Raw genomic sequence first — 13197 nt, 5'->3', positions numbered from 1 at the left:
TGTAGAATTTAGTGTTTCTGAATTTCATTTACATAAATATTTATTTCATTAATAGCAATAGTATAAAAAACTGTGATAAATAGAAATAATAAACCTTTATACTGTCCAAATTTTAGAAGTATGTATCAGAAAACAAAACTTATGGGTGAATTTTTTTCCAATAATTTTTAATAACTTTTTTATGCTCTCTTCCTGTCCAATAAATTTTAATCTTTATGTCTTCAAGCATATTTTATTTGTTAAATTACAGAAAAATGTAAGTTTGGAGTAACGTAAACACTGTCAATATCAAGCAGTAAAATAGTTTGGGTTTCGAAAGTCTGGCAAAGCATTTAATTTAAGATTTTTTAGCTCTGAATATTCATGCTAACAGGAAGTTGGTGAAAAAATAATTTGAGCTTTATTCTTTATATTCATCCATCTTATCGGTCCATTGTTCGATTTGTCAGTTAATACATAAGTTTGTAGATTGTTTTTACATCGACAAACTCAAACTGGGCCTTTTGCAGGTCAGCAACCTTTTCCACTCAAAGGAAAAGAGACACTTTTTCCCCCACTGTAACAAAATAAAACTCGATTAAAGTCACAAAAAACAATTTTCTAAATATAGATGAAATATTTTACTATGAAAGCTAACAAAATTAAAATATATTTCTATTTTTAAATTTCAGAACAAAATGATTCTTCTATTACAAAAGAAAAAAAAGCAATTTTGTAGAAAGAGAAGAGCCTTTTCTATATATATGGAAAATGAATAAAGATATATTTCATAATTTGAAGCTATTTTCAAAAGGCTGTACACAGGCCTAAACAACATCAACAACATAAGTAGCCTTCTTTTCTGCCTCATGATTTTTGCAGGCTTTGTGTTTGCAGCTTGACCTCTGCAGGAATATCCAACCATAATCTCCACCTGTTGGTTTTGAAAGCACTGTTGAAATTAATAGTGATTTCAAGGTTTCCTGTTCTTCTTTTTAAGCAGAAAATATGTTTTAAACGTTGCCAGGTGATCCGAGACAGCCTTAACGGGGTGATGGATGTCGCCGTCTTCGACTCTCACGTTCAGCCCACCTCTGCCAACCTGGTGGGCTTCAACCCCTGCCATGAAGACAACGGACGCTGCCAGCAGCTCTGCTTCGCCATTCCCGAGCAGCAGAAACCCAAATGCGCCTGCGCTCACGGCTCGCTCCTTAGTAACGGTGTCACATGCGGTTACGGGCAGGACGAGTTTTTAGTTTTCACCACCGACTACACGTTGAATAGCCTAAGGTTGGACTCAACGGATCACAGCCTTCCCTTTCCCACGGTGAATTTGGACTACAATGTTATGGCGTTGGATTTCGACTACAAAGAGAGGCGAATTTTCTACACCCAGTCGAAGGGGTTAGGTCGGAGCGTCATCGGCTACATCACAACAACATCAATCACCAGTCCGCCTGTAATCCTGGCCTCAAGTGAGTTTACTGCAAAGCATCACCTCAATTCACTTCGTCATTCTTCATTAGAATCACAATAATACATTTTCCAGGACGACAAATTGAATAAATTGAACAACAATAACGTTGTTGTTTTAAGACCATTCTCAATCAATATAATGTAAGGACGAAATAATGCAAGTACACAGAGATCAATAAACTTTGATTTCCCTTGAACAGTTAACACCAGAAGTGGAAAACATTTTAAATATCCCAAATAAATAAACAAAACAACAAATAAAATGGATGCTGAAGTCTCAAAACAAAGTTGTCCTTTTAAAAAGGGGGCTAGTTGAGGTCAGTACACCAGAATGAAGCCTTTTGTGTCATTTAGTCATTTTAGAAAAACAATGCAAATGGAAATTATCGAGCTTGATTTAATTCATTTTGTAATTATTTGATTTATTGCGACGGGCTTATTTTTGATCTCTCTGTTTTTTAACATCTCACATTCACTTATTCCCCAGACTTGGATGATCCAGACGGGCTGGCGTATGATTGGATCCACAAGCGTCTCTACTTCACCGACTACGCTGAGCGTAACGTGCAGTCGATTGGCCTGGATGGGCAGAACCGCTCAGTCATTGCTCACGCAAACCGTCCCAGAGGCATCATCGTTGACCCGTGCTATGGGTAAAAAAAACACTAAATGTTTCAATTTAAGTTGATTTAACTGTATTTTTACACATCATATTTAATGTCTCCTTTAATTTTGTTGCATTGTCTATTCCAGTTACTTGTACTGGACTGATTGGGGAACTCCAGCTAAGATTGAGAGGGCGACGCTAGGTGGGAACTTCCGGACCGCCATCGTCAACGACAGTCTGATAACACCAAATGGCCTGTCTATAGACTACGAGGAGAGGATGCTCTACTGGGCTGACGCCTCGCTGTAAGTCTAAAACATCCCTCTTCCCTAAAGAAAGTAAACTTTCCCCATTTATTTATTCGTGTTTTTCAACAGTTACAAAATCGAGCGGGCCACCCTGAACGGCGAGAACCGAGAGGTGATTCTTCAGGGAGTCCAGTACCCGTTTTCCATGACCGTGTTTCAGCAGGACATCTTCTGGACGGACTGGACGGAGCGGGGTGTGTTCAGGGCCGGAAAGGACGACGGCTCGGGTTACACAGTGCTAGCCCAGGACTTGCAGTACCGACCCAATGACATCCACATCTATGCGAGCTCCAAGCAGGAGGCGTGTGTCAGCTTCTGTCAGCAGTTCAACGGAGGCTGCAGTGACATCTGCGTTTCCGGTGAGAACCCAGTCATCGTTTCATTACTGAAAACAGGTGCAACAGTATGGCCGGGCAAAATTACATATTAGGGTCACAGTAGATAGAAGAGAAGAGGAACTCCAAGGAGTGCATTGGTGAAAAAAGTCTGATTTTCCAAAAATTAACTCGTCAAAACCCAAAAATGTGATTAATCAATAAATTGATTTGTCAGCCAGACCTATACGACAGCTTAAAATTACTTCTTTTTACTTTTCTGTACATGAATTAGACTGTGTGTTTCTCTACATGTAACATTGTAATAAGAATTTTTCTCAGATAAATCAGATGCAAATGAAAACATTATTATTTTGGTATATAATTGATTTAAATTGTAAGGCGTCTTTAGTTTAGAGCCTCTGCAACAAAAGGAGACATTAATTAGCTCTGGTTCTGTTACTATCTCTTACTTTCTCTCTCATCGTTCCTGCAGGTCCAGTGGGCCCGGAATGCCAGTGTCCTCACGAGGGGAATTGGTACCTTGCAAATAATGGCAAAGATTGCATCAAAGACACAGGGAAGCGCTGTCAGCCTGAACAGTTCACCTGTCTCAACGGCAACTGCATTTCAGCTCGCTGGAAATGCGACGGCTTCAACGACTGCAATGATCGCTCCGATGAGCTGGAGAGAGTGTGCGGTGAGACAGAAAAGGAGTTTTTATGCCTCTATTGTATAAAATAATGTTTTGTTTTACGTAAGAAGCTATAATCTCTTATTTTGCTTCCTAGCTTTCCACACTTGCTCACCGTTGGACTTCACCTGCGACAACGGTCGCTGCGTCCCGATGAGCTACGTCTGTGACTACACCGACGACTGCGGTGACAACAGCGACGAGCGGGGCTGCGCCTTCCCCACCTGCAACCCGACAGTAGACTTCACCTGCGCCAACGGACGCTGCATCAACTCGGCCTACGTCTGCGACGGACGCAACGACTGTCGAGACAACGTTACATCTGATGAAATCAACTGCCGTGAGTAATGACAGGGCGGTTGATTCATGGAGAAATGAGTTTAGATCTACATGGAGGGGCAACACAGTTTTAAAGTCAGGGAGAGTAGTGAATTCAATGTAAATAATTTTTCATCCATTTATTTATCAGTTAGTCCAACTATTTCTACTTTTATGCACCAGTCTTTCCGTCTCTCTATCTTCCATTGTCATTTCTGCGAATTTTATTATTGAATTTTTATTGGGAAACTGTGTAGAAACTCTGGATATAGAAAACTGTACAGAAAACTTACTACTTACAGAAAGAGCTCCAGATTATCTGGCGTTTCTCAGTAACTACGCTAAAGTATTAATAGTCAGGATAGAATATGAATAGAATCCATGTCTCTGTTTCTTTTGTTCTCTAACCAAAATATTAAATCTCCTCCTAGTTTCAAATCACAATTCAAAATGCACCTGTTCAAGTTGACCTATTCTTTATAATTTGTCTTATTTCATTTCTATTGAAATGAAATATAAAGGTGCTAACAAATAAAAAATGCATTATTAGTCAGATTAATACATTCTGCATTACAGTATAAGTCATATCTATGTGGCACTGAAGCTCTGATCTTCCTCCTTTTCCAGCTGACCGTGTGTGTCCAGGTGGCCAGATCAAGTGTGAACACAACAATATCTGCATCTTCCCTGAAAACCTGTGTGACGGCTACAACAACTGTGGTGACAACAGCGACGAGAACCCTCTATTCTGCGGTAAAACACCACAAGAAACTTTCTTTAAAGAGACTTGATCATTAAAAGCTTTTTCCATTCTGAATTTGTTTTTTATGTATCACACCTGCAGCCGGCCGTACATGCGCTGCCAATCAGTTCAGTTGTGATGAAGGAAAGTGTATTCCTCAGTCATGGGTCTGTGACTCCATCACTGACTGCACTGATAAGACGGATGAGCCTCCTTCTTGTGGTAAACCTTCTCTATTTAGGCTTAAAATATCAGTTCTGTTCTTTTAAGAATCGTTTTCTTGCATAAATAAAAATGTACTGTTTTAATTTGATGTTTTGAGTCACATTGAAATGTAATTTAAAGGTATTTCTCTGTTTTGTGCAGAGGACATAGTCAGAACATGTGCTGCTGGCGAGTTCACATGCACCAACGGGAACTGTATCCCTCAGTCCGTGGTTTGTGACGGCAACAATGACTGCTGGGACAACAGTGATGAGGCTCCAGAACTGCAGTGTGGTGAGACAGCGGTTTTACTTAAAAAATATTTATAACACTTTTGATTCTTAAAGTTCTGTTATGTTACAATCACAGATTTTGAAGTATTTCATTGGAACTTGATGTGACAAACCGACCAAAAAGTTATTCATAAACATGAGCAGGAAAGAAAGGAATCCATGGTTTTCAGAAATGTTCAACAAATAAAGATCTAAAATTGAAGTATACTCGTTACTTATCAGGTGACTTCTAAAAATGTTTTCATTTTGGGTTTGCAAAACGCGACTTCATACTCAAGATCCCTTTTCAGTTTTAATAGTTTTAACACTAAATACACTTTAATATGTTTTAATATGCTCAGTGGAAACTGTTTTAGTTCTAAGACAGGAATTAACGTCTACAGTCTTCCTTGTTTCTACTCTTAGTCGTTCCCGCAATCAGCATAAAGGAAAATGAATGCCGCTCCTTGATTGGCTGCTTTGCAAATGCCAGCCAATAGTCAAGAAGCTGCAATTTCACATATTTTTGATATGGTCTACGAACACAAATTTGCAAATAGATGAATTTTTGCAAATAAAATTCCGCGAATACTTAACCAAGAGAGAATAATTTTAGTTTGCACTAATTTTGCTACTTTGTATTAATCTATTGCACTTAATGGAGTGAGTGACTCCATTCCTAAGGACCCAATGTCTTATTCGAAGATGTGTTCCTGCTCCATCTCAGCTGAATTACATTCTTAATATGTAAAAATGTTTTGTATTGGCCTCATACTGAACCACTTATTTGATTCAGTAGTTGATCCTGAAACACACATTTTACCGTATTACCTTTCTCTTTGTCCTGTAGGTGAGCGTACCTGCAGTTCCAACCAGTTCACCTGTCCAACCTGGTACCCGGGTCACCCTCGCTGCGTGCCGCTGAACGCCGTGTGCGACGGGGAGAAAGACTGCGCTAACGCAGCCGACGAGCTGCAGAACTGTCCCATCCGGAACTGCCACATGAACGAGTTTGCCTGTGCCAACGGACTCTGCATCCTCATCCCATACCAGTGCGTGTGAAACATTTGCAAAAGCGTAACAGCAGACGTTATTTAGCTCAACCTAAACCTAACTCTCTACCTCTCCCAGCTGTGACCGCGTGAACGACTGCGGAGACGGCAGCGACGAGTTGAACTGTAAGTACGACACCTGCAGCAGCAGCCAGTTCACCTGCGGGAACGGAGCCTGCATCCCCGCCTCCTACACCTGCGACGGGAGTAACGACTGCCTGGACGGTTCAGATGAGGCCGACAGCTTGTGCGTCACGCTGCAGCCGACCTGCTCGCCCCAGCAGTACATGTGCAGCTCAGGAGAGTGTATTGACCTCCACAAGGTGTGCAACGGGCAGAAGGACTGCCAGGACAACAGCGATGAAAAAGGCTGCGGTGAGAGAAATGAGCTCATGTACATTACTGTGTTTGATTCGTTACAGTGAAGACAGATTAAAGGTGTCACCTAAACAGGATATGTTTTAAGACAAATTAACCCGGATGAGGTCCTTAGAGCATGATGGGCCGTTCCTTTGTTTTTATTCTAAGCCGTTTTTACTGGAGTGATTGACTTTGTAGCTCAAATATTTTATTTGCAGAATAGTTGTCTCAGTTCAATTCAATTCAATTAAATTTTACCCTGCAAAAACACAAAATCTTACCAAGTATTTTTGGTCCAGTTTCTTAGTACACTTGAAATAAGAGAAAACTAACTTAAAATTACTTTTCAGCAAGATGTAGGAGCTTGTTTTAGGTCAATAATTTCTTAACATTGATGGAAAAGTTACACTGGAAGATCATTTCATTAAAAACACGAAGAAACTGTCTTGTTATAAGTGAAACAATTGACTTAAAACAAGCTCCTATATCTTACTGAAAAGTCATTTTAAGTTGGTTTTGTCTTATTTCAAGTGTACTGAGATATTTGCACTAAAAACTTGACAAAACTACTTGTTTTTGCAGTGTTTTTATATAGAGACAATCCAAAACAAATCTCATCTTGAGCCACATCATTTTAATTCAATCCCACGTACCAATAATCCTAGTTGTTAAACAGTGCATTAAGCTCAAACTATCATTCTAAGGAAATCCAGCAGATTGGATGCAGAATTCACTCCTCTTATGCAAGACAGTGGACGATCGCTTGCTTTGTGTCATTGACATTACAACAATTCCCTTTACTCTTGTTGTCTAGGGGGAAAAAGTTCCCAATGGAAATCATTAAAGGGAACATTTTTTTTGTCACACTTTCATCTCAGCATAATCTACAAGATTCTTCTGTTACGCTTCTATTTTGTTCTGTTTGTCCACCAGGTGGCGCATCTTTTTCTTATTCAAAGCATGCATCAAAACTTCAAACTTTGTTCTAACTTTTAGCAAGTGTGCTTTGCCACAGTAATGCTAATTATGGATCACTGTTCATTTTAGATCATGGCGTGTGTGTTTTAGAAATCTACATATGTATAATGTATTTTATGGAGATTTATTTATTTATTTGTCAACAAAAACATAAAGAAGTATGGAAGAGGATTAGGGCAACAGAACAAAATGACTCTTTTCTTACAATTCTGACCGTTTTCTCAGAATTTTATTTTTGTCAGAAGTCTGAGAAAAAAGTCAGAAGCTCTTCTGTAGAAAACATACCAAAATCTGCTACAAAGTTTTAAAACACTGGCCTGTTTAAACAAAAAAATGTAAATACATTATATTTTTTCCCAACTCTAATTAGAGTAATTAGAGTTTTTCGGCTATTTTTGCTTTTTTAAATATTCTCAGTGCAAAACTAATCTTTATTTTTTATTTTTTTATTTTTATTTTTGCTTAGGAGTCAATGAGTGTCTGAACACACAGGTCCATCAGTGCGCTCAGCTCTGCACAGACACCCTCACCGGCTATTACTGCTCCTGTAACCCAGGCTATCGCCTCATGCCCGATGGAAAAGCCTGCGAGGACATCAACGAGTGCACCACCACGCCGGCTGTGTGCAGTCAGATCTGCGAGAACAGCGTCGGCTCTTTCCACTGTAAATGCGCTCCTGGGTACATCCGCGAACCGGACGGACGCACCTGTCGTCAGAACAGCGGCGTCCCCTCTTACCTGTTGTACAGCAATCGCTACTACATCCGTTATTTATACGTAGATGGGACGAAGTCTGGCATAGCGCAGCAGGGCTTGTCAAATGTGGTCGCTGTAGATTATGATGACTATGAGAAATGGCTGTATTGGCTGGATGTGGGTGCTGGAAAGATTGAGAGGATGCGTTTTGACGGCACTGGCAGAGAGACACTAGTGGCTCATAACATCGGAGGAGCTGAAGGCCTGGTAGTAGACTGGGTGGGAAGGTGAGTAAAAAGAGAGCAACGTATAGGTTTACGCTTATATATTATAGTCAAATGTTTGCAATTAAAGTACGTCAGTAAGAATGTTTTGCATCTTGCAGGAAGCTGTACTGGGTGGATAGTTATTATAGCTCGGTTCATGTGATGGAGTTGGACGGGCGCTACCAGAAGAAGCTGGTGACCGGAGAGTTTAAAAACGGAAATTACACGTATTTCATCAGCCGACCGCGCGCCGTGGCCATCAACCCCAAATATGGGTACACGCACACAATAAAGCACAAGCTTTAAAGTTGTTGAATAACTCAAAAAAAATCCTTTTAAGTCTTTGTGTGAGACATTTTTGTAACTTTAAGATCTAATCGTATGTATAAATGATATATTTGAATAAGAATTCCTCCTAATCTCATTATTTGACTTTTTCTCGCCCTCCTTCTTCTTCCCTGAATGTCTCTTTTTCTCAGATGGCTGTACTGGACAGACTGGGGCGACAAAGCGTATATCGGCAGAGTTGGCATGGATGGCAGGAACATCAGCGCCATCATCACGACCAAACTGGAGTGGCCCAACGCTCTGACCATCGACTACACCACCAACAAAATCTTCTTTGCTGATTCACATCTTAACTTTTTGGAGTGAGTCACTAAAAAATTACAGTGCATTCACAAACTGTGAAAAGTGTTTTCCTTTTGGGATCTCAAATACAAATTTCCTCTCATTTTTGTTTAAATATTTTAGCTATGCAGACATGGACGGCCAGAACCGACACCGGGCCATTGGTGGGACTCTTCCTCACGTCTTTGCTGCTTCCCTGTTTGAAGACTGGATCTACTGGACGGACTGGAACACTCACACCTTAGAGAGAGCGCATAAATATACCGGCGAGCAGCGCATCATCATGGGGAACAACACCCATCGGCCCTATGACATACGAGTCCACCACCCTTACAGGCAGCCTAGAAGTAAATCAATATATACTATTTAAATTGAGTGTATGAGAAGACTACAACAACAATTTTATTATTTTTTGGGATAATTTTATTCACCAGGTGAGAACCCTTGCTCCTCACATCACCTGACCTGCAGCCATCTGTGCCTGATCGCTCCTGGAGGTCAGCAAGCTTCCTGCGAGTGTCCGGATCACTTCATTGGCATAGCGTTGGGATTTCAGATCCAGTGTGTGGCAGACTGCTCCAGCACCCAGTTCCGCTGTGGAGACAACGAGAAGTTAGTCTGACGGAAAATGCTGCTTCGTATCTGTTTCATTTCATAATCAACTGTTATACTTATTCATCAAATCACTCCTAATTTGTCAACTACCATCACAAAGATGTTTTACTAAACGTTAGAAATGAAATCTAATAAAATTATAATAATGAGCATATTTTGAGAGAGGCACAAGTGTCACAATTTGAATGTTAATTTATTTAATAAGTGACAGTGCAAATTAATCAATAAACAGATTTAGCAATGAGGGCTAATTTTCATCTGATTTAATACAAAGATAGGTTTGGGAAAAAAATTGAAAATTAAAAGAAAATGTAAATAACTGCGTAAATTAATTAGATATGGCTTCACAATTTATAAAATGCTAAATAAAATATTTACATTTTAAAATTATTTTCATTTCTTAAATATTCATAGCACACACATTTATCTGTTGATGGTATATAGTTTACTGATTTTAAACATTTTTATGTTGCAACAGATTCATTTATTTTATCTCCCAAATTTTTACAATTTTTTTTACAAAAATCAGTGGTAAAATTGGAAATTGGAAATTTTACCACTGATTAGTTTGTGATTAGTAATTAGTTTGTTGTTGTGTGGCTGTATGACTCAAGCAATCCAATGTCAGTTTAGATCATTTCATTTGAGAAAAGAAATATGAAATAAATAAACATTAGAGAATTTAATATGTAATGAATTAAGTTTTTGGTTAATTTTTAACAACTGATTATTTTTTTATTTGATAAATTAATAAATTATTTACAGTACTTATAAAGGTCTTTAAATTTGACTTGGATTTCTGACATATTCCAATATTTGCTCACAACTCATGATCAAATAAAAATGGAAAATTAAAAACATCTCTATTAATTCATATAAATTCAAAACAGGAAATTTGAAGGGAAAATTAATTATAAAGGTTTATCTATCTATCTTAATTTGCCACCGTTTTTGTGTGTTTTTCTAGATGTGTGCCTATATGGTGGAAGTGCGATGGCCAATCAGATTGCGGCGATGGTTCAGACGAACCTCAGACCTGTCCACCTCGGTACTGCCGCATCGGCCAGTTCCAGTGTCGGGACGGGAACTGTACCTTCCCCGGTTTCCTCTGCGACGGACACCCAGACTGTCCTGACAGCTCAGATGAGGACGCTGCCCTCTGCAGTATGGGAGTTTCATAAACCTGAAAATATTAAATATATCATTCAATCAAATCTGATCAGATTCTTAGTGGAAGTCGGTTCATGTTGTGTTTCGTGTTCTTGTAGGCGATCATCGATGCGAGGTGAACCAGTTCCAGTGTAAAAACAAGAAGTGCATCCCTGTGTCCTGGCACTGCGATGGATTCACCGACTGCTCTGACGGCAGCGATGAGGACGCAGAGACTTGTTCTCAGAAGACCTGCCGACCTGGAGAGTTCAAGTGCGCCAATGGCCGCTGCCTACCTTCTAGCTACGTGTGTGACGCCCAGGACGACTGCGGAGACGGATCAGATGAGCCGTTTGAAACCTGCAGTAAGTATCAGAAGGTCTGGTGTTACTGGAACGTCTTGCATGTTCCTGCACATTCAGATCTCACCTCTCGTTTATCTTTCTGTCTCTTCTCAGTGGGTCCAGAATACAAGTGTGATGAAGACACAGAGTTTTCCTGCAAGACAAACTACCGCTGTGTTCCTCAGTGGGCCCGCTGCGACGGCACAAACGACTGCTTGGACAACAGCGACGAGGAAGGCTGCGGTCAGTTCTTACCTGTTACATCCACGTTTGATCTTCTTGTCCTTCAATATTCTTTTACTTTTGAGGAGTTTTCTACCTGACTGCAAACAATAAACCAAGAGCTTATTAACTTTGATACCAAACTGCAGTCATTATTCACTGACCATGTGTTCAATCGCCCAAACAGAGGAGCTGACCTGTGACCCTCTGGGAGATTTCCGCTGTGACAACCACCGTTGTGTTCCCATACGATGGAAGTGTGACGGCGCTGACGACTGCGGCGATGGATCGGATGAGAGAAACTGCGGTAAGTCTTTGATTCTTTATGTTTGAACTCAGTCGTTGTTGAAGCTTCTTAAAAAGTATTACATCCATGTTTCTCTTGCTTTATAGATTTTGCTATTTTTTAATCTAATTTGTACTTTGTTAATTTATTCTCCTTTCCTTTTAAGCTTTATATCAGATGAATCAGCTGCTTTCAGGCTGTAGATAAATGTTTCTTTGTGACTGATTTTTTTTTTCCAGAGCCAAGGTCTTGCACTGAAAGCGAGTTTCGTTGCGACAACGCTCAATGCATCCCTGGAAACTGGCGGTGCGACCATGACAACGACTGCGGAGACAACTCGGATGAACGAGACTGCGGTGAGCATGCAGTGCATTTAAAACCCACTTCGTTTTTGGTTTGCAGGTCTACCTTTATCAGCGAAAAGTGTTAAGTTTGCTTTTGATACTTTCTAGGTCTGGAATCACTGAGCACTGAAAATGCTTCTTTCCAGACTTTATTCTTTATTCTAAAAGTTAAAAAATTACATTTTTATTTATATTTATATAACCTGCATTGTTTATATATGTGTCTTGGATTTTCAATTTTCCATTTTTTGGGTTTCTGACTTATATTTTACTGTTCTGGGGCTTTAGACAACTTTTAGTCTGAGAACAAGACCTGTTTGTCTTAAATTTCTTCCACATCAGTCACCTGCTACTTTTAAAAATTTGTACAAAGAAAAAACTTATCAGTTGAAAAACTCTGTTTTACACAATTAGTTTTTAGTTTTGGATAATCCAGTCCAGATTTGGCAAATCTAAAAATAATAATCCTTTTTTTAATTTCAAGGACAGTTTCAGTCTGATCCCATGATTTGTAGAACAGATGAAGCATTTTCAGGGTGTACTCAGATCTCCCTAAAGTAATAACAATAATAAGAAAAAAATAAATATGACTCTGGAAAATAATTCAGGAATTTTTAAACGAAAGATGCTTAGAGACCCTAATTTGTGCTTCTCTCTCCTTCAGAGCTGCTGACATGTCGCCCGGGTTTCTTCCAGTGCGACTCGGGTCACTGCATCCCCACTGCGCTGCAGTGTGATGGCCAGGCCGACTGTCTGGATTTATCTGATGAGACAAGCTGTCGTAAGTAAACACGAAAACTAACAAAACCCTGCCAGGTATCCAAGCATTTTAGTTCACTTTCTTTTACAAATATAGAAACATTATTCCAGATTACTGGCTTCCAAAATGATCAAACGGTTGTGTAACACAATGGTTTACATCTTTATGATTAAAGTTAACATGAATCGTTCCCAGAATACTTCCTTAAATGACTGAAAACGTAATTTTCTTGCAACAGCAGTAATTAATATCACAGAAATGTAAAATTAAACTTTTTTTTTATTCAAAATTGAAACTTGCAAACTGGAAAATATGTAAAAGCCATAAATGTTTGAAAGCTTAACAGCAGATTAGTTCATTTCTTTTCATGTTTTACTTCAGTTTTGTGCGTAATACTTAAACACAAGTTCTACAAAGTGTTTCTTCATTGACATGCAACAAAAATGTATTTAAGTGATGCACTGGAGTTTATTCTTTAGTTTCAATTTGAATATCTTCTTGTTCAACTTAATTTTGAGAAATGTTTTTGTGTCGTCACAAATAATTTGGTTTATACATTTTTTTTTTTTGCAGCAATGTGA

General features: G+C 39.2%; 1 protein-coding gene across 1 annotated transcript in view; it reads left to right on the top strand.

Moving 5' to 3' along the window:
• The window catches only part of lrp2b (low density lipoprotein receptor-related protein 2b), a 43424-nt gene that overhangs the window by 20699 nt on the left and 9528 nt on the right, over positions 1 to 13197 (top strand). Inside the window, exons 40-61 of the mRNA XM_032573385.1 lie at positions 1007 to 1454; positions 1943 to 2108; positions 2209 to 2367; positions 2440 to 2729; positions 3181 to 3384; positions 3476 to 3718; positions 4324 to 4449; positions 4541 to 4660; positions 4805 to 4936; positions 5765 to 5966; positions 6046 to 6341; positions 7771 to 8287; positions 8386 to 8541; positions 8746 to 8916; positions 9020 to 9243; positions 9331 to 9508; positions 10479 to 10675; positions 10780 to 11025; positions 11119 to 11247; positions 11414 to 11533; positions 11752 to 11868; positions 12521 to 12637. Of these exons, the coding sequence (XP_032429276.1) occupies positions 1007 to 1454; positions 1943 to 2108; positions 2209 to 2367; positions 2440 to 2729; positions 3181 to 3384; positions 3476 to 3718; positions 4324 to 4449; positions 4541 to 4660; positions 4805 to 4936; positions 5765 to 5966; positions 6046 to 6341; positions 7771 to 8287; positions 8386 to 8541; positions 8746 to 8916; positions 9020 to 9243; positions 9331 to 9508; positions 10479 to 10675; positions 10780 to 11025; positions 11119 to 11247; positions 11414 to 11533; positions 11752 to 11868; positions 12521 to 12637 (4558 nt within the window). The remainder of the gene's footprint in view (positions 1 to 1006; positions 1455 to 1942; positions 2109 to 2208; positions 2368 to 2439; positions 2730 to 3180; positions 3385 to 3475; positions 3719 to 4323; positions 4450 to 4540; positions 4661 to 4804; positions 4937 to 5764; positions 5967 to 6045; positions 6342 to 7770; positions 8288 to 8385; positions 8542 to 8745; positions 8917 to 9019; positions 9244 to 9330; positions 9509 to 10478; positions 10676 to 10779; positions 11026 to 11118; positions 11248 to 11413; positions 11534 to 11751; positions 11869 to 12520; positions 12638 to 13197) is intronic.

The sequence above is a fragment of the Xiphophorus hellerii genome, chromosome 10 (assembly GCF_003331165.1).
Source record: "Xiphophorus hellerii strain 12219 chromosome 10, Xiphophorus_hellerii-4.1, whole genome shotgun sequence".
Classification (NCBI taxonomy): domain Eukaryota; kingdom Metazoa; phylum Chordata; class Actinopteri; order Cyprinodontiformes; family Poeciliidae; genus Xiphophorus; species Xiphophorus hellerii.
This window is presented reverse-complemented; position numbering and strand designations above follow the sequence as displayed.